This window comes from Aulostomus chinensis, chromosome 7 (assembly GCF_037954235.1).
Source record: "Aulostomus chinensis isolate RoL2024-O1b breed Wild chromosome 7, RoL_Achi_v1.0, whole genome shotgun sequence".
Classification (NCBI taxonomy): domain Eukaryota; kingdom Metazoa; phylum Chordata; class Actinopteri; order Syngnathiformes; family Aulostomidae; genus Aulostomus; species Aulostomus chinensis.
Genome location: NC_141326.1, coordinates 17,178,086 through 17,199,707, shown reverse-complemented (window position 1 = coordinate 17,199,707; position 21,622 = coordinate 17,178,086). Strand labels below are relative to the sequence as shown.

The 21,622-nt window shown below is 42.7% G+C and overlaps 1 protein-coding gene across 2 annotated transcripts; it reads left to right on the top strand.

Annotated features, from left to right (window-relative positions):
• The first annotated feature begins 1,116 nt into the window (after nt 1-1,116).
• Nucleotides 1,117-21,203, top strand: hgfb (hepatocyte growth factor b). Of its 2 annotated transcripts, none has more exons than XM_086208850.1 (18): nt 1,117-1,275; nt 2,212-2,371; nt 2,534-2,646; nt 3,173-3,287; nt 5,237-5,385; nt 7,048-7,168; nt 8,221-8,339; nt 12,166-12,331; nt 12,417-12,550; nt 13,237-13,330; nt 14,294-14,430; nt 14,772-14,801; nt 16,907-17,012; nt 18,092-18,166; nt 18,276-18,422; nt 18,530-18,636; nt 18,979-19,121; nt 19,652-21,203. In XM_086208850.1, exons 1-18 carry the CDS (start codon nt 1,227-1,229, stop codon nt 19,829-19,831), a joined length of 2,145 nt encoding a protein of 714 aa, XP_086064976.1. In that variant the 5' UTR covers nt 1,117-1,226; the 3' UTR covers nt 19,832-21,203. The 2 variants fall into 2 exon arrangements, with proteins under 2 accessions (XP_086064976.1, XP_086064975.1); XM_086208849.1 differs by having other exon boundaries at nt 14,294-14,436.
• Nucleotides 21,204-21,622: the final 419 nt, after the last annotated feature.

Sequence of the window (21,622 nt, the reverse complement as noted above, 5' to 3'; positions counted from 1 at the left end):
TTTCAGGAAGCTGCAAGAGCATTAGTCATTGAACAAGAGAGAAAATAGATATGGAGTCTGTCTCTCCTCCTACATATCTGTTCACCTTTTCCTCTGTTTTGTTTGTGCACATGGTGCCAGATGAAAGCCACACAGAGAATCCCCCTGATGCTGGGACTCTGGGAAGCTGATACTGCTGCTGCTGCTGCATGGGAGCTGGTTGGGGAGAAAATGCAAAGGTAAGTTAAAAGCGTCTGCTGTGTCATGTTGTCATCACTGGTAAGAGAGACACTCAGGAGATTGATTAAGGGTGTCATGTACCCCACCCCCCCCAGACTCTTATCTAGCACAGGAGGGGAAGAAGGACAGTAGCATAAACACCCCCCAGTCTTTAACTACATCCTCATTGAGATTCCTGTCTCCGTGCTGTTATCAGCGTCAGGGCAGCACACTTGGTGACGGAATATTCTATAAAATAACATCCATCACATTCAGTTGTGTTAGCTCTCCCTTCACTAACAGAGATTCAACTTCCGCTCAGTGATTTGCCTTGATAAATGAATAAGGCGCCTGTCAAATTGTCAATCTCAGCTTTTCTTGTCTGCATTGTAGTCCTTTGACTTGCAGCTGGGGATGAAACACAATACTGGCATCTGAGTATGGACAGTCTTTTTTTTTGTCCTCTGGGGATCTCTGTATTGGTCTGACGGCTGAGATTTTTAGGGTCTCAGTTTTGCTGGTGTCTCTTCTTCGCTGCTCATCACCTTTCATTTTCAGTGCAATAAAATATGGTATTTACTGGCTTCTCCAAATGTTTCGGAAATAAAGGGGAAAAAAAAACTTATCACCATTCAATTTGTCTGCGGGAGTTTTTCATCCACATCGGATAATACCGACTGAATGAATTCAATTGGGAAAAACATCGGCATGTCAGATATCTGCAAAAATCTCCCACCGAATGTTGGGTGAGCCACGGTAACGCGCACTGACACACAAGAAGCTCAAAATGTTTTATCATATGTGGTCGTAAAGTGAGGAAGAGACAGGGTAAGACAAGGGGGAGAGAAAGTCTCTCTCTCACACACACGCGCGCGCGCACAGTGAAAACGGGAGGGAGGGAGCGAGGGAGGTGAAGAAGTACTTAGAGAGGAGAGGCATCATCCTCGCAGTGGTGGAAGCAACATCTCCCGGTTCCAGTCGGACAGCACGGCACTTTGTTCTAGGAACTGCTGCTGTGTGACGCGGAGATGTGGATTTACAAGGTTATCGTGGCGCTATTTTTCATCGCCGGTGCTGGTAAGTTTGCTGTGTTCTTTTTTTAAACTACTACGCGTGTTTTGATCCATACGGAACCAAAGCGCCTGCTTTTACGTCTACATCAGACCGTCAGGCGCGAGTCAAGAGCGGTCTCAGAGGTGTTACTAATCACCTTGTCCGGATCCTCCCGGTCAGTATCCAGTTTATTGGTAGTGTCTCATATCACAGCAGCAGTGGGTGATTTACGCAGCTGCTCTTTGGAGCCAGCACACGATCTCTGGAACAAGTTGGCATCTCCGTAGGAAATTTGGATTTTCCCAGGATCGAGCAGAACTTATTTGCTGTAAAACCGTTGCGAAATAAGCGCGTCAATGCGCGCAATACACCGCGGAGAGACTCACCAAGATGGACAGATGACGATAAAGCGCTGTGCATAAAGTCCCCCGTGTTAACAACGGACAGATTCAACATATTTGGTTGTGAAGAAGTTGAAGACAGGACAGTTGCGATCTTCAGGTTGCTCCCTGCACCATCTAACACCCGAATGACTCTCATGCTTCTGATATTACTAGTGTGTGTGTGTGTGTGTGTGTGTGTGTGTGTGTGTGTGTGTGTGTGTGTGTGTGTGTGTGTGTGTGTGTGTGTGTCCAGCCTGGCTCTCATTGTGCGCAGTGATAAATGACTGCGCATCCTATTAAATCCTGCAGATTAATAATAAAGATTCACTCACTGTAACGCTGCTGGTGCCCAGTCCAGATCTGCTCATTAGCAAGACAAGGCTTATCTGTGTGCATAACAAGAACCATATCATCTGTCACACTGATTGGGAGAAACACATATTTCAGTGTGTGCTTTAGTAGTGATATAGGCTCAAATATGATTGTGTCCTCCTCAAAGTGAAATACACCACAAATGTGTAAAATCTATCGATGTGACATAAATGATATCCAGTAACCTGTTGTGTCTTTCTGCCAGAGGGCAGGAGAAACGCTCTCCAGGACTACCAGAAGACCGATGGGGTCCGATTGGTCGTCACGTCTCCCAACTCTTCCCACCTGACCAAGAGCAGGAAGCTCAGCTTGGCCAAGTGTGCCAAATCCTGCAGCCGCAACAAGAGACTTCCCTTCACCTGCAGGTGCGTCTCCAACGTGCACGGCCATCACCGCACATCTGTCCAGTCCGGTCGAGCAAGCTGATTGATAAACTCTTGAGTTAAATGACCTGCACGGAGGAAATGAAATTATATACATCACACTTCCCCTCTTTTCTCTGCCTCCTCCTTCTTTTCCCCCTCCAGAGCGTTCCTCTATGATCATAAAAACAGGAAATGCCAGTGGCTGTCTTTCGACAAGAACTCACCCGAAACCCAGATCCAAGAGGACTTCAACTACCAACTCTATCAAAAGAAAGGTGACCACGATTCCACCGGGTCTCTCTACAAGCTATAAGCGCCCATCTTATTATGTCTCTTCATTTTCCAATCGTGGCTTGGTGGGAGTAGCTGTTGCAACTGGATAAGTAGGAGGAATGCGTCAAAATTTTCAATGAGATTTGAGATTTTGAAGATGGCATCTCTCAGGAGACCAGACGAGGAAGGGCAAGGACCAGTGTCGTGTTTATTGAGTACATTATGCTTCATTTTCTGTCATTACATGGTGTTTGTGTAAACAATGGCACCCCCTCCTCTCCCCTCCTCTCCCTCCCAATGCTGCAGACCTGCCCACAACATGGAAGCTGTGTAGCCTTCATCCACATGATTTGTAGAATGTGAACAGATTTGACTCTTGGCCTTTTGGCGTCCATGTTTAGGCCAATATTAGAACCGAGCATCGCCTTCTGTCTGTTTCCTTCACCATCTAGTAGAGATGACAGGACTGTGCTCAGTTTCCTCTGCTTCTGCCTGTCTCGTCATCCTGGATCTTCTCTTTTCTTTCAGACTACATAAGGGAGTGTATTGTGGGTACAGGTCAGAGCTACAGGGGGCGAAGGTCGGTGACAGTGAGCGGGATCCTGTGCCAAGCCTGGGCCTCTCCTATTCCTCACGAACACAAGTAAGAATCCGAGTTAAAGGTGCTTCTTACTGTTGGTGTTGGCCTGTTAGCGACAGCAATTAGCTAATAGCTAGAGGCTAGTCTGTATTTTTTGTGTGTGTGTGTGTGTGTGTGTGTGTGTGTGTGTATATATGCATATGATATATTAGAGGTTGATTAGGCTCCTGGGAGCAGCTGTTCATCAGAACTGACCTGGTTGTAACACTTTTAGAGTCGCACATCATTTCCCGTAGTGGGCCTTCTGTTTATCTAACCATGTGTGTGTGTGTGTGTGTGTGTGTGTGTTAGCAGGAGGTTCAGATCAATTCTAACATGCAGCTTTTAGTAAAGCTCTCGGTACATCCCCCTGCTACAGCTCATGTTTTCTGAGACAGCAGAATTCCCTGTTGGAAACACAGCCAGTTAAGTGGAGTTTTTGAAGAATTCTTGCGAGTAAATCATTGTTTCTCCGATGGATTATGAAAGCAATTAGCGGCTAAATTAGCATCAGTCTTCAGCAGCAAGACAACAGCACAAATGTGAATGTGATTACAAAAAAAACCCCAAAAACAAGCACAAATATGTTCTAAAACATGACAGACTGATGCAGATTAATAATATGCACATATTCAAAAGTTTTCCCCTGAAAAAGAAGTTCAGGTCTTGCTTTACTCTCTCAAGGGAAGAAACTGCAGGAACTGAGGAGAAAATACCGAAGAAGAAACAAGTTCATTCAAGTTTATCATGTGTGCCAGGGATAAATACTCATCGGGGAACCTTTTACACCAGGCATTCACCTCATCTAAGCCATGTTTTTATCTTTGGACCTCATGCTACCGCTTTCTTTTTCCATTTTCGACTCCTCAGAGGTATTAAATGATCAGGCTTTTGTAGAGAGTCGTCACTACAGCGGACCAATCAAAGAAGCCAGTGTAGGTTCAGTGAACTCGCTTTATCAGACAGCTGGTAACGTCTGGATGTATCAGGTAATTAAACCCGGGTGCCTTGTATGTCTTATCAGTAGGCTAACAGCAGGCTGCTCAGTCCCATACAGACGCACGCACACACACACACACACACACACACACACACAGATTCACATTTCTTTCACTTCAGAGAGCAAAACACTGACTTACATTAATTTCCTGGAGAATTTTAACTACTACTTGCCTAACCCCAATAACCCAAACCCCTTCAATCTCGATCCAGCCCTAAAATTTTTATTATTTACATCACGGGAACTTACTTTTTCTCTAAAAAGAGGCAAAGAGCCCCCAAACATGAGTAATCATGAGTCACTTTTTGGTATTTGAACAAACCTACATTTATTTCAAAGAGACTTTACCACTGACCCAAAAATTAGTGTTTCACCAACTTGAGTGCAGAGTTTTGCCATACCCCAATCAACTGGTCTTAAATCTGGTCTGTGCACGCACGCATGCACGCACGTCTCATTTCTGTACAGTTTCTTACCTCACGATATGGAAAGACCACTTCAGAACATTATCTTTTCATCATGTGGAAAAACACAGTTTGACTCAAAGACTTCTCCACGTCCATCATCACCAGCAGAGACCATGACCATGTGCTGGCCTGATGTAGAAGATATGAGTCATTAGTCAGTGTGTTTACGCCACATTCTGGCGTTATGGGGAGCTAATATTGCTAGTGTGTATTCTTTTTAAAACTAACTTAAACATTATTGATGGTTGAATATTGTCTTGGTTAATTACTTGTCACCGGATGATTTACAGAGACGGGTTTGCCAACCTTCAGGGTTAAAACGGCAGCTCTCCCTTAAATGAATTTGTCATTCTGCCAGTGATTTAAAAGACAACAGCGACTGCGACCTTGGGTGTTTTTCTTATAGAAACTGCTCCACAGGCTAACTGAAACATTGGGCAGATGTTCTGGGTTTTTGTTTTTTGCACATGTGCTTGTTTGTGTAACTGTGACTCTGTTTTTGATAGATTCATGTCTAAGAGGTTCAGGAAGAAGGACCTGAGGGAGAACTACTGTCGTAACCCAGACAACGCCACCGTTGGACCGTGGTGCTTTACCACAGACCCCCGGCCACACCTGAGACACCAGGAGTGTGGCATACCGCAGTGTTCGCAGGGTAGGTCCACTACACACGTGCGCAGAGCATTTTTGGTCCGCATCAATCCTAAACTACTACCCACTCCACATTGCAAATTGCTTCACCAATTGAGGCTTGATAGCCTCAAATGAGGTGCGGTGAATTAAGCGATCACATCGTGCCTTAAAATAAGCAAAGCTGGCTCCCACTGCTCTCTACTCTACGTGTGTGTGTGCGTGCGTGCATGCATACGTGTGTGTGCGCGTGTGTGTGTGTGCAGATTTTCCTTATTTTCAGAGGCCAGCTGCAGCCATTTCCAGGTGTGTGGTTCAGTTTATGCTGTCCTTTCTCATTCCATCAAGTTCAGGTTTAGCAAACAGTTTGAACCCTGAAGAGGCTGGTGCTGGAACGTCAGAGGAGATTAGTCCTCTTGTCCTCTCCTATAGATCAGTTGTGAGCTATTTTATATAACCCTATGGTACACATAGAGGGAAACAATTTCCAGTAATGGGTCCGCATAAATAAACCTTGATACTTATCTGGTTCTGATGAGAGAAAGGCACTTTCCCACTGGTGTTTCAGCCTCTCCGTTATATCACACAATATTACTGTCAAGGGCCGATGTCTGCCTGAAGAAGGGGTTGATAATGTCCTCTGTTATCTAATCCCGGGGGACAGGCGCTGTCGGAGCTGTTTCCTCCACATGTGTGACACTGGCTCACGTTAATGAGGAAGCAAGCTGAGGTTCCACTCCCTCCCTCTCCGACGGCTCACCGGGGTTATCACAAGTCGTACAAAAAACCAGAACAAAAGCATGTTTATCTACGAGAAAAAGACTGAAGTCGTTTATGTAGAAATTAGCTGGCTCTAACAGGAAAGGAACAAAGATGTGGCTTGCGCAAGTACTCGTGCACCTAAGTGTGTTCTGTCAGAACAGCATCAACATCTGTTTCTAATCTGAATGCCCTGTGTTGTTTACAGTAGACAGCGTGTATTATGCACCATGCAGCAAATGGCGCTTTCTAGACATCAGACAGATCCACGTCTTCATTAGTCACACACATAATGAATTGTGTGTGTGTGTGTGTGTGTGTGTGTGTGTGTGTGTGTGTGTGTGTGTGCGCGCGCGTCATTTGTGTGTCTATCTATCGATTCCAAACTTAGGAAATGTTTTATGACGAAAAGTTGTGTAACCTTTATAAAGCAGAAAACCATGACCTAATTAGGAAATTGGATTCTTGTTTTTTCTGTCTTTTTTCAACTGTGTTAATCGATGGCTATAAATTAGTGCTGGGTCGTTACTTGGATCGCGATGTCAACCTCTGCATGATATTATATCCTGTCAATTTAACAGATGCTTTTGTCCAGAGTGACTTACAAGAGCACATTTTCTCACAAGTAGAACCGGCTGTTTATTCATCACGTTCGTCTTCAGTTAAAATTTGGAAAAAAACAAAAAATAAAACAGGACAAATCACAGTGGCGAGGGAGGAAAGTCTTAAAAAGGGTTCTGAACAAATGTTCCAGAAATGGCTTAGGATGTGTACATTTTTGTTAGCACTTTTAAATTCTTTTATTTAAACAGTCTGTTTTAGAAACTATGTTTACAAGTAATGTTGATCATGTCGTTCAGTAATGTTTTTCATTTGTGTGAATGCATGTGTGTGTGTGTGTGTGTTTGTGTGTGTCATTGCTGTATAGTTGAATGTATGACCTGTAATGGAGAAGATTACAGAGGACCTATGGACCACACAGAGAGCGGAAAGGAATGCCAGCGCTGGGACCTGGATGAACCACACAAGCACCTGTACCACTCCAAGAGGTAGCACTTGAACATTATGGTGCACGCGCACGCGCACACACACGCACGCGCACACGCACACACACACACACACACACACACACACACACACATCTGCATCACATTATATAATGCATGTGCAATCACACTTTAGCTCAGACACACGGGTTCATGATAGTTTCAGAGCAAAATGAAGCAGAATAGTTAAGTGATAAGTTCTTAGAGTAATGTCAGGGGGTTGTGGTGTAGGAACTTGTAGTGCGTGCTTTTCCCTGAAGGAATGTTTCCAGAATGCAGAGTGTAATAACAACAGCAGTGATTTGTTGCAAAAACTCTTCATTCCGACTTAATTGTCCTAAATTCCTTTAAGCTGTCAGTAGATTATAAAGCACTCATTCCCATGCCTGAGACAGGCTTACATGTTTTTTTTTTTCTTTTTTCTGGGGAGGTCATATATTTGACTCTGTAATAGTGTTTCTTACATGTGTATATGTGTGAGTATGCTGTGTGTGTGTGTGTGTGTGTGTGTGTGTGTGTGTGTGTGTGTGTGTGTGTGTGTGTGTGTGTGTGTGTGCGTGCGTCAAGTGAGTTAGCCAGATGGCAGGTGGTCTGGATTAGTTGAGACTCGTTAACACATCCTTAATCATGGCGGTGTTTGTGTAAACCAGGTCCCTGACTGCTCACAGCACTGATGTGTTGAGGGGGTCCTTCAGCCCTGCCTGGAGGCTGGAGGCCTGCAGGGATGTGGGACTTAGGGATGATTCACTATAGAACACCTGTAGTGGTGGAGACTGTTATCCTCCCCACTCCCCTGAGGTCTGAGCACATCAACAGATGGAGCCCTTCCATGCCTGTCCAGGTTGCCATGCTTCGGTTGTGAGCAAAAGGAGAAAATGGAAACAATTGAGGGTCATTTAGTACTTTGTGCAAGTTTTTCTAAACCGCGACCAGAGAAATATGCCGTCAAATACATGCGAGAGGAGAAAATGCTAGAGGTTTTTGTTGTTGTTATTTAACTCATATGTCGCTTTTGTATACATAATCAGCTTGTTTTCAATCATGTTTTGTGTTAGGTATCCTGACAAGGGCCTCGATGATAACTACTGCAGGAACCCAGACGGACGCCACAGACCCTGGTGCTTCACCACGGACCCAAGCACGATCTGGGAGTACTGTAACATCAAAGTTTGTGGTAAGCATAAGTGTGTGTGTGTGTGTGTGTGTGTGTGTGTGTGTGTGTGTGTGTGTGTGTGTGTGTGAGCTTTTGTCATGCATGTTAAGTGGAAATCTAAGCATGTCCGTTCAAGGGTGTATTCTTATTCCATACAGGCCATGGAGTGTAACCTACACCCAAATTTACAACTTCCTGTACGTTCACTCCTCATCTATGTTTCATGTCTTGTACTATGGAATAAACACACACATACAAAAGTTTACTTCAGTCTCTTTTGGGGTATTTACATGTTGGACTTGGTCAAATTTCTTACAGAATTGCTTTACATGGAAAAATAAATGTGTTGGCATGATTGTGACAGTATACATCCACTAGAGGGCAGATGAGAGTTTTTACACACTCTTTGCTGCAGTCCAACTTCCTGAGCGCCTGTCTGAGCATTTCTTTTCAATCATTCCAAGACAGAAAACAGTTCAACAACTCCTCTTTTCTTCCTCTCCGGGGCTGCAGGCGATTGACAGATCACCTTCGTCCCCCGAAGTGCAGACTATAATACCGGTATATATACAGTACGTATGTACTGTAGTCGTAATACTACTCCATTGAGTGTTCAGGGAATCTGTGCACTTACTGATAAAATGAACTAAGGGACGAGACAGAAGGCCCTCTCTCTGTCCTGTCTTTTGTCCACGGTTGCCCATGCTGACCCCGATTAACTGGTCGTATGTCCCTTAAAGTAGCCACAGTCAGCTCACTCGCACACCCACACACAGGAGTTTGAGCTCCCCTCTTAAGCTTGGCTCTCTATTATGTCTTCTCTAATAGCCAGAATGTTTATTTTTCCCCAGCGCCACTGGCCTGCTGTTTATTGTTGTATGCCAGCTCTTATGTGCGGTGGTCAAACTGTGGAGGGCTCAGTTACTGCTCCACATTAACCTCCTGTTACAAACATAGACGCAACACCAGGATCATACACACTACAGGTAGACTGCTTACATGGTACCTCATGAACTGATGTGTGTGTTGTCTTGTTTGGCTTTAGTGTGTTTGTGAGTGTGTTTTTTTTGTGTGCTGCACAGTAGTAAATGAAGAGTTTGGTCTTATATGACCCTGTAATCAGTGACGAGCCACTGAGACACTTCCTAAGAACATAAAACAGAGGGAGAGAGAGAGAGAGAACTGGTGTTCCTGTTACGCTCAGCTTCTTTTTCTTCTCTGTTTGCCTGCTAGAATCATCAGCAGTCCTGGCAGCATGTTTACTAGATGGCACTCCTCCATGTGGACCCAGTGCTTCAGAGCTCCCCCTTACTCCCCTCCCACTAAAATTATCTCCCACCCCCTGCTCTTTCTCTCTCTCTGTCTCTTTCTCTCCGTCTATCACTCCCTCTAACTCCCTCTCTCTCTGATAAGTTTGCTGGGAACAGACCAAGTTTACGACCCAGTTAGTTTTAATCAAAACAAGGCAGCGAGGAGACAGCAAGAGACAAAGTGTTCTTTTGTTAAATGTCTGGTCTTTTGTTTACTGTCGCATCTCTGGAACTATTTTTAGACGTTGCATGGGCAATGGCAAGATCCGCTCTAGAGATTGGAAAATTTGCAACTTTACACTTTTTTGCATTAAAATTATGTGCGACGCTCAGGCTCATTTTTTTGAGCAGGGTCTCTTTAAAGGAAAGTAGAGCAGATAAAATTTCCTGCACTGTTTCTTCCATTTTGGCCACATTAATAACCTCATTATACTGTAAACCTACAGTACTTTGACTGTGAAAAGCTTGACTGCCAAGAGTTTGAGGTTGTGTAGCAATTCTTCATATCAGAAGGACTCACACACGCACGCACACACACACACACACACACACACACACACACGCACGCACGCACACACACACACACGCTGAGCATTTCCCAAGTAATAAGTCATTGGCTACTTCTATTTACCTGCATAAGAATGAACATATTGCTTTAACATAATGCTGTGTATGAGCAGTATCATTTCCACAGAGTAGATACACACACGGTGGAGTCACACTAGTGTAGTCGTATTTTATACTATAGGAAATGGACTTTACTACCATTGTCATTCATACACAACATATGTTGCCACTTAAAATTTCCCACAAGAAGCGCCACGGCTGAAAAATACATAATAAACACATATCTGTTACATTATAGTGTTTTAAAAACTTTCATTAAATTCCCCCTCCAGACAGAAATGTGGTTTTCTTCTTGTTCCCAGAGCTGAATGTTTGAAATTCAGCGTACAGAATTATATACGTGCCGTTTGACACCAGAAGGCTGTTTTCACATTCATTGGTGAAGGTGTAAATTTTCTGTGCTCAGTGAAAAATCTCGTTCTTGGGAGGCGCTCTCCTGAGCATGATTTGTGGCATTAGAAATATTTTGGGAGCTTTTCCTGCTCCAACATTCAACATATGGAGATTTGAAGCCTCCAGTGCATAAAAAAACAGGAATGGACTTGGACTACAAAGAGAGGTCTGGGAGACATCTTATGACCAGCAGGTAAAGTGACTCTTCACCCAAAAAGAAAAGGTGCCCTGAGCTCACAAAGACTCTTTTTTTCGTAACAGCTACATCTCTTGTTTCTGATTCCAGAGTCAAAGAGCCAGTTCATGTGCACTTAGCTCGAGGCTAACAGAGGCCCTTGGCCAACAGCTACTAACAACAGCAGAACTGTCGGTTTACAACCTCCAAGCGTGTCATCCAGTATGATCCTGGTCTTCTTTGTCCAGCTGTATGCTCAGTAATCCACACTTTAATTTGGGCTAAAAACAAACAACAACCCTTCCAGTTTGTTGCTACTGTGAACAAGCATGGATGAGCGTCAACGAACTACTGTGAATGAGCACGAAATGATAGGGTTTACTTGTTTTTAGCTCAAATCCAAATTACTGAGAACACGGATGGTTGAAGAAGTGAATTACACAAAACGATAAACCTGAGAGTTTGTCAACAGACACCTTTGAGCAGTTTGTGTAGTGGCATTGGGGCACTATTAGCTTCAAGCTAAATACATGTGACTGGCCCTTTGGGGTTAAGTTTTTGCTGTATGGAGTCACAAAGAAGTGATGAAGCAGAGAAAAAATGTCACATGAGCTCAAGACACCTATTTGTGAGCAACCTGCTTTTTTTGGGTGAAGTATGGCTTTAAACATGTGAAATGGAAAAACTTCAATTGTATATTGACCCTGCTATCGGTGAGCCAATGTATCTGGTAGAAATCCCTGATTGAATTACAGTCAAAAACTAGAAGGGGCATTTTATGAGGAGAATCAGGACCACGAGATGAGAGGAGGGTTCATTTATTGAACCTTATCCACATGTCAGGACAACCGAGAGTATCCTACTAGTATTTTATAACCCGGTTCATCAAGGTTTCTGTGCCGTGCCACAGTTCATCCAAAGTTTGCCTCGCTCTAAAAAAGTTCACTCGCCTTTAATTCTCACATGCTTTTGTTATCTCTTCATCCACCTTTCAATCAGACATGGCTTTCATCCCTTTTATCTGCTTTTTCTGTGCAATTTGCGGGACAAATTAGCAACCCAAACTAATTCTGATGGATATTTCTTTCTATTTTGGCACGATCACATGAGACTTTTCGTGTTGACGTAGTAGTTTGGGGGTTTCCTAAAACAACACCATCGGCTACTAAATTTTTTTGCCTGTTGCATGCACCATTAATTCCGTCAGTGAATATATTTTAGTCCGTCTGAAGGTTAAATGGTCTGTTTACATTCGGAGGGATAAGTCTGTGGTCGATGTAGGTTTCACCTCAAATAACCAGTCTTAAAAGCTTTATCATTCCATCACGTTTTCCTTTCACAGAAACACCTCCTAAGAGAAGTGTGGTGGAAACAACCGAGTGCTTCCAGGATAGAGGAGAAGGTTACAGGGGGACGGTAGATATGACACCCACCGGGCTCACCTGCCAACGCTGGGACTCTCAGTATCCCCACAACCACACGTTCGTACCTCAAGCTTACCCCTGCAAGTGAGTCACACGCCCACCGTCAGCTCACACATCCCACCCCCTCCCCTCATATCTTTGCAGAATACTAGATAAATGTGTCTTTCAGGGACCTGAGGGAGAACTACTGTCGCAATCCAGACGGCCAAGAACTCCCCTGGTGCTTCACTACAGACCCGAGGGTCCGTAAAATGTTCTGCACCAACATCCCTCAGTGCGACACCCAAAATAACCCCGCCACTGGTGAGAGACACCAACATTTTCAGCTGACTCTCCAAACAACAAAGCGGAGGCTTGATTTATTTTCTACATCCAAAGAAGAGAAATACTCAGGAGTACATATTAGACCGTGCAACCCCAAATATTAGACGGTAACCATGCTCTCGCCATCCCTGTGGAGAAGTGTAACCCTATAGGAGTGTGGGAAGGACTGACCACCACGCCTAACATAAATAAACTCTGACAGCAGATCAGCGTTGTCAGGTCTCACTGGACAGTTGAAGATGGAATAGAAGAATTAGTGCTGCATGGAATTCTTTCTGATATTTGGAAGCAAATGATCGCTGTCTGAGTATAAAAATTCAAATTTCTCAAGAGAGCTTTTTTTGGGGTGGGTGGGGGGGGGTGAAGGCCTCACGTTTGGATTCTAAACTGAGGTTTGTGTTGTTCTACCCAAAAAAACTTGAAAAAGATTTCTTTAAGAATGAAATGCAGGGTGACAAAAGGTTTCTTTTTCATGGCATCATTGCCTCTTGGAGTTAGCAGCTCAGAATATCTAAGATTCAGTCGCAACCATGACAGTCCAGAGTCTTTGGGAGAATTTAATTTTTAATATAACTTAACGATAGTGTTTAAACATTGAAAGAAACCACAGATGGATGTTTTAAAATCTTAATTTATTTAATTCTTTTTTTCTCTCTCAAATTCAGACTGCTATGAAAACTTTGGAGAAAATTACCAAGGACTGCAGTCAAGGACTCGAACAAACCTTCCCTGTGCACCCTGGAGGGACCACATCAACAGGTCAGAACACTCCAACGCTGCTACGCTCTCAAGAATTAGACATTTTCCAAACTCTTCTTTGATCGACAAAACACACAACTGCACCAACAATCGACTGCAGGACAGGCCTGCAGTTGTGACTCCTCCAGCCGTACAATAATTCAAACTAAAACTTTTCGACATGAGGCAATGGGATCAAACCAACTGCTAAAATGTAACGAGAAACATCGCTTGGCCTTTTATCATTCAAGTGTTGTGACTGAGATGAGGTTATTAACCTCTTGTTGTTAGTGGAACAAGTCTGGCCTTGCGTTTGTCAGAGGAGAAACGGCTCCCGTGGGTGTCATGACGAGACACTCCAGGACTGCTAGTGGTTAGAGAAGTGTTTCCCCGAAAATGATCTAACTCAACAAGAATGACTCACAGTGATAACTTGATGGGGGGGGGTTACACTTCCCTCCTCACCTCTGACCCTAATCCCCTCCTTTGTAGGAACACTTCAAAGCCATCCAGCCCTACTGCCAGGGGTCAAAGGTCAAGGAGTCACAGGGAGAGTTGGCTGTTACGCTAGCTGCTAGAAATACAACAAATACACCTCTGGGTTGCTGGGATTTGATGTCTCCTCTTTTTTGTGACAATTCTGTGTGGGAAAGGGTTCGGTGTGTTGTCTTAAATAATTTCCAAGAATACCCTCATGAGTGGGACATGTGTGCGTGAACATGTATTAGTACAGTGTAGGTAGGTGCTTATTGTCTCAGTGAGTAATTCCTCTGCTGACCACCTCCTTATCTTGTCCTGAGGGAGAGAGCGAGCCTACACAGCTGTGTCCAGATTCTCTCCAGCTCAGCTCATTACTAACAGTAATAAATCACCAGGGAATACGTTTCGCTTTAATCAACAGCGGAATTATTTGCTTAAGTAAAAAAAACAAAACGTTGAATGGTTTATAAAAGATGACTTATTGGATGTTTTGTGTTTGTCCAGTGGCGAGAGGGGCCTGATGATGTCTGACCTGGAGACAAACTGCTGCAGAAATCCTGATAAGGACAAACACGGTCCATGGTGTTACACAAACAACTCAGCCATACCCTGGGACTACTGCAGCTTAAAACCATGCGAGGGTGTGTGTACGTGCAATACAGTTCACATTTAACATCAGTTCATACAATGTATATGAGAGAGAGAGAGAGCGAGAGAGAGAGAGAGTTATGTAATAAATGGAAACAATGCTTCTCTGGAAGTGCAGCAATAGTTCACTAGTCAGCAAAAAAGTACTCCATAGAGAGATGGAGGAGCGAAAACATCAGAAGTCATGGTATGAGCCTAGGGATTGGAAATCCAATGAAGCTGACAGAGAATTCTAGAGGCCTGGTCACTGTGGCGCGTATACTCCTGCGTCTCCTCTAATCTCATAGCAATGAATGCTCCCTGATCCCTCGTTTGTTTCCTGTCCTCTCTGCAGGTGATGGTCCAAAGGAGTCTTTAGCAGTGGGTGAGTCTATGTATCAGCTTGTGTATGTGTGTGTGTATGTGTGTGTCAGTCTGTTCTCACAAGTGTCTCAACAGCTGATTTGTACTTGATAGCATCCCAGGCAAACAGCAGTGTTTCACAACTTAACAGTCCTTTTTACATCTGGAGAATACGGTGCACAACATACGTTACAATGGTGGCATCTGTTTCTGTGTATGTTTATGTGAGAGTGTGTGAGAATGTGTGTGTGTGTGTTTGTCTGACTTGTTCTGGAAGGTGAACCAATGATGAATTTATTGAGGCAAATCAAACTAGCGCGAGAGCAATAACTGCTAACTGAGAAGCTAATGAACAAACAAGGAGAAAAAAAGTCAGTCACAGCGACACAAGGAACAGAGCTGCGGCTAACGAGGACTAACGAAATCACAAGACACAGGTGATCGGACCCAAAAAGGGAACGAAAAGGTAAGACAGGAAGTAAGGCCAGAAGAGACACAAGAGGGGAGTACATTTCAAAATAAAGCAGGAATTGAAAAAAACTGGACACCAAAGTAAACAAGCTAACAATTAACCTATATTTAACATAATAATAATAATGCAATGCTGAATTTCAGAGCAATGCACTCATAAAACAATAAATAGTTTTATGACCAAAAAAACCAATGCATTCACATTATAATACTCAAATTAATATCCCAATGTTACACACTCCAGAGGGAAATATTGTACATTTCAGTCCACTATATTTATTTTACATTTTTAATTATGAGTTATTTTTATGATTTTTGACACTCAATAATAGTGCAAGTCTTTTTTTAAAGATCAAACTCACTTCTTACAAAACAACCACAAAAAGAGATTCTTTCCTTTAAACCTGGTTTCATTTCAAGACATCTTCCAATGATCCAATATCTTAAAGTAGAAAAATGATGAGGAAAAAGTCCCCCCCCCCCAAAAAAAATGATTAAAACAGATTTGTTTAACAGAATGATGTTTTGCTGTTGTTTTTGTTATGTTTTTCTTCTCTTCGTTACCATTAATCATCTCAAGACTATTTTGAATTCGATCTGTTGTCCATGTAAATAAAATAAGAGAACACACAGAGGTTTCATTACTAACACACTGAGGACGTCAGATGTATAATATATCCCTCAGAGGTGCCAGACTAGTATTTGTAGTTGCCTTTTCAACTGCATTTTATTGGTAATACTTCTGTGCTTTTACTTTGAAGAAGGATTTTTCAAACATGTAGCTTCTAATTTAGCATTTTAACATTAATCTATGCACTTAAATTAAATGATCCAGTGTGTGCGATGTGTCTGTGTGTGTGATGTGTGTGTGTGTGTGTGTGTGTGTGTGTGTGTGTGTGTGTGTGTGTGTGTGTGTGTGTGCGGTGTGTGTATGTGTGTACACGTGCGATACCATCCCTCCTGACTGTGTTCGGAAGTCTTCTAACCAAAGGTGCTGATGTCTAGCGTTATCTGACGCTCCCGATCATTTTTAAATATCCTGAATTGATGAAGTATCTTGAGCAAACATGATGTTCAAATTCTCCAGTTGTGTCCCTCATGAATAATAATGAGCAGGATTCATTTTCCGGCTGATTGTATCATTAGAAAGTCAAATCACAACAGCCAGAATGAATCTAAACATAATTTCTCTGTTCTTTCCAGTGACGCTGAAATCCCTCGAACATTCCAGTGGACCGATTTTTATTTTTTCAGAGTGAATCTTTAATAATATTTGGCATGTATAAATAAAACAAGTGATAAATTAACTACTACTGTAAACATGCGTAAACACAAAATATTTGCTTTTTACAGCATGATTAATAGATCAAAAATATGCTTGGTGCTCCTGTCGGCCGTGTTTGCTGATTTAAGATGTGAGGCAGAGGACTGGCTGATACACATCCAATCGAATCGCTTTCATGGAGTCACGTGACACCACTTATAGAGCTGCACACCTAAGATAGATTTTTCCTGAACGGTTCTTGCGTCCAGACCACATAAACGCGATGCTACTTTTACGTACGTTTGTTTATGCCTGAGAGCTCAACTATATACAGTATTAAATACCATAAAGAGTTCCAACTTTTGACCAGGTGTGTGTGTCTGTTCTCCCAGGTGAGCTGTCTTCTCTGGGGTGTTTTGTCCATAAGATTCCCAGGATCGTAGGAGGAGGTCCAGTGAGAATAACTGATGGCAGCTGGATGGTCAGCATACAGAAAGGGTACGCAAGTGCGTTTAATATTCTACATTTTCCTCCACCACTGAAGAATGATTCTGCCCAGACCGCCTCTGAATAACATTGGATTGTAGCTTTGTCTGTTTTTTGTTTTTTCTGTTTCTTTGTTTGTTTTTTTCAGATCAGGGTTAAACTGCTAAAATTAGATCTAATATTCAATGAGGTTTGACGTACCAAAGCAGTTTTGATGCCAACAAAGAAACAAACAGCCTGTGAGATCTGCAGTGGAGACTTTCGGACACATTCCTCACGGAAGGCATTTTGGTTATCGATTGTTTTGTTTTGGTTTTCCCTTCCTTTTAATAAACGTATGGTTCCCTTTTTGAATAAAGTATCTCAAGTCATAATGTGATGAGCTATGATTTCACAGTAAAATCTATATTGTGATGCAATATAACCTCTGTAAAATGCATGGTGCTCATTTTAGTTTGACTGAAAGGGTTCCAGAAAATGATTTTCCTCTTAAAATACACCAAGCACGTACACACGATGCATCAAATAGGCAGTTAGGTGCTTCTTTTTTTAGCTCCCATCTTTCTTGTGTGCAGTTGCCTGTCAGAGGTGTTTTTGGAGGAGTTTTCTGAAGAGGTTTGTTTTTTTTTCTTTAAAAGATCAGGATACTCCTGTTGTTCTCTGCCGGTGTTTTTCCGCAGACGCTGTCAACATTCTGTTGATCATTTAAACGACGGAATCATGGATATGGATCATGTGATTCATTTATTTTAAATCGAGCATTGCCTTTGATTTGCTTGTTTAACACATTTTTATGTTGTTTTTCACGCATAGAGGGGAAAAAAAGTAGAGCAGTGGAGTTAAAATAGAGATCTGCAGCGTGGGCTTGCGTGGCTCTCCTGGTCATTGTAGCAGCTTCAGTTCGTTCTAACGGAGGCGATCTGCTCCGACAGCTGTGTCACGCCATGTTTGCATCCATTTTTTTTGGCCATTAGTTTGCTGTGTTGTGTGTCACTTCCTCATTTGGGAAGCGCTGGAAGACATGTGCAAAATTCTTTTAGGGATTTCACAGTTAAGATGTGTCCGTAAGTGATGTGCTTTTTTTGTTTTAGGTCGATGCACTGGTGTGGGGGTTCACTGATACGAGACGAGTGGGTACTCACTGACAGACTCTGCTTCTCCTCATGGTACCATCAAGGCTTCTGCTTTACAGTCAGAACATTTATTGCGTTAAATCAGTTTATCTGCTCGGTACAGAGCAATAAATGTGAAATATTTGTCTTTGTGCCTTTACAGTCTTCCAGACCTCAGCGAGTATCGGGTATGGCTGGGGGTCTCTGATATTCAAGATGAGGCATCCTGGTCTCAGAGACAGGAAGTCAGTATAGCTCATGTGATATGTGGTCCTGAGGGGTCAAGTTTAGCCCTCATAAGGTTGTCCAAGTGGGTGACAGCAAGACTTTCTCAAAGATTTATTGACTATCTGTGTATTTGTGTGTGTGAGAGAGATGCTCAATCATAATTTGTTCCTATTCTTTACAAATGTCCAGGCCTGCCCGTCCTGCAGACAATGTCCATACGATTCAGCTGCCCATGGCTGGGTGCTCCATCCCAGAAGGAACCATGTGTAAAATGTACGGATGGGGAGAGACTAAAGGTACTAGTTCTCTACATTTTACATATGATTCCATTCATATTGTGTTCCTCCTGCAGCAGGTCTGTACTGTAGATTGGGCCATGTGTTTCTTAACTTTGGGTGCTTGTTGGATGACTTGACAGACGGACCAGAGAAGATTGATGTCTTTAATAAAACTGTCATGATTTCTGTAAAAGACATTTCTTCATCCTTGAAAAAAGAAATATGAGACAGTGTGTGTGTGTGTGTGTGTGTGTGTGTGTGTGTGTGTGTGTGTGGGTGGGGGGGGGTGTAGTTCTACAGTACAATGTTGGTATTTGTACTGAATTGAACAACTAAACACTTCACATTTACGTCTTTCAGGCACTGGCCATGATGATGTGCTAAAGGCGGTTGACCTGCCCATCGTCAGTAACGAAAGGTGTCGACAGATGCACAGAGGAAGCCTCCACATTACCAACACAAAGATTTGTGCAGGAGGCAAGAGGGATGAGGGAGTGTGTGAGGTAAACTGTTGCTCGTGCTCATTCTTTGTGTGCTTCACCATGGGGAAGGGAAGCCAAATAACACATTCAGACATGAGTAGAGCTCCTCTTTAAAATCTAAACACTCTTTCATTCCTTGGTAGTAAGCAAGAGTAGGTGCTAAGACTTTTGGGTAATGTGATTGTTCCCTGTGTGAATTTGTGTGAGGGTATGAGAAGCCCTGGTTCAACACTATGCTCAGTTTGATCTAAATCTCATACAAATGTTCTTTGAATCCGTAAGCTTGGTTTTTTAGGCTGATGTAAATAGAGCAGCTGGAGACTGTTGCGCTAAATTTCATCAGCAATCAAAGACTCGCTTTTGTGTTTTCCAGCTTTGGAAAAAAAGAAAAAAAAGAGCCGTCCACGTTCACAAATACTGGTGATTCTATTTGATACTGAGACCACAGAAGTGCTTTCATTAAGACGCTGTCAAAAATGTAAATAGTGATCCCAGCTAGTTCTCAAGCGCTTGCATGTCAAAAAATGTGTTATGTGTTTCTGCTTCTGCAGAGGGATTATGGCGGCCCGCTTGTGTGTCACCATGGTGAGATCAAGGTTATTGTGGGAGTGAGCGTTCATGGCAGAGGCTGTGCGCGGGCTAACCAGCCCGGCATCTTCATCAACGTGCCATTCTACACACAATGGATCTACAAGGTCTTCAGATTTTACCCGAACCCAGAGAGCGTCTAGAGACTCGAACACAAGCAGAGGACTGAATAAAAACTCTCCGCTCATTTGAAAACTCCAGCTCAGGATGATTTCTAAATTGACACAGCTCACAGATCCAGTGTGTGCTGATCAGAGGATAAATCAACCATTACTGCTAAAACCAGAATGAAAATGACCTTTCAAGTGTTATTGAAAATGAATGGAAGCAGCATATCTTTGAGTTGGGATACATTTTTGAAGTCCTCCAACAATTTTACTGTGCTAGCTGAAGGTGTTATCATAGTAAAAAGTAAAAGAGTGGTATGTGTGCATGTGAATACTCTTGATTCCTGGCATTACTTGAATATTTTTTGAACACCAAAGTGCAGTGGCTCAGCAGCTCCATCTGTTGAGTACATGAATGGGCCACTTAGACATCTATCCAGTGGTAGGGCAACGTTGAGGACGCTTTAACCCAGCTCCATGCATCCCAAATGGGGGCTTGGATAAAGTGGTCCTTACTGTACATAGTATTTTAATGAGTGTATTTGTGACACTCTTAAAAAAAAAAAAGGTAATATGGGTCTTATAGATCTGTGACAGGAGAAGTGAATGTTGTGGTAGGTAGGATAAAATAATCATGTACAGTGTATTAGCTACATTTCACTCGAGTTTCATGTCGATGGCGGATACATTGAATGTGGAACGTCACTTGCAGCATTTGAATTTGATCACAAATCCGAATGACATAAACACCTGTTCTACATGGATTAAAACAAATTAAATGTCTGTGGTATTGGCTTGTACAGAATTTGCAAAAAACTGGAGTGTAATATTCATGTACACTCAAAACTCTTTCCAAACAAAATCTATTTCCTTCCACATTCATGACATTGTGTGTGTGTGTTTGCGTGTAAATTTCTCTGCAGCACTGTCAGTATGCAAAAAGAACAAGAACCAGACAAAATGTGTACCCTGTGTGTGTGTGTGTGTGTGTGTGTGTGTCTGTGTGTGTGTGTGTGTGTGTCTGTGTCACTCTCGCCTCACACTCACACTCTGGCAGACTTCCAATTCTCATTCACTCTGGATATGAGTGTCAAAGTCTGTCACTTCAAACTTTGTCACAGAAAAAAGAAGACTGCACCGTCTCTATAGAAATGACTGATAGGCTCTTGAACTGAATGAACACACCTCATTAACCAGTGACTCAAATGGTTTTATAATACAACCACAGTGTGTGTGTGTGTGTGTGTGTGTGTGTGTGTGTGGGTTTGAGCTCTGAGAGATGTTGCAAGCTTATATAGAATGTACATATGTTTTCTGTATAATTTGATACACATTTCACAGCATCTTATCCAATATGCTCAATTGTAAAACCCATTTCCAGCAATTATTTGAAATATGTTTAGATATCTGTCACTATATTAAAATGTTTTTTTCTTCATCTATATTGCATTTAATGCCCTGAATGTCTTTGATTTCTACAAGTTATCATGAATGCAAACATCTTACAGCTGTTACCCTTACCTGCCAGAAGATGGCACCACTGTAGCACAGAGATGGTGAAGCTGTTTTTAATGTTTTCTTACTCATACCATACACTCACACATCTACTGACACGCGGTCCCCAACTTGACCACAAAACACACACACACACGCACGCACACACACACACACACACACACACACACACGCGCACACACTGCTCTGACACACATCAGCTGTTCTAGATCAAATACCGTAACAGACGGTGGAGTTCTGCTTTCACCCTACTCAAGAGATTAATAGACCAGGAGTGAGAGATAGATATGAGAGGCAGTGTGTGTGTGTGTG

What these genes read in the sequence shown, in the direction of transcription:
- hgfb (XM_086208849.1), top strand. Translation starts at nt 1,227, where the DNA reads ATGTGGATTTACAAGGTTATCGTGGCGCTATTTTTCATCGCCGGTGCT. An exon ending in ATGGTCAGCATACAGAAAGG is followed by an intron (nt 17,013 to 18,091) that starts GTACGCAAGTGC and finishes TTTTTGTTTTAG; the next exon opens with GTCGATGCACTGGTGTGGGG. An exon ending in GGGATGAGGGAGTGTGTGAG is followed by an intron (nt 19,122 to 19,651) that starts GTAAACTGTTGC and finishes CTGCTTCTGCAG; the next exon opens with AGGGATTATGGCGGCCCGCT.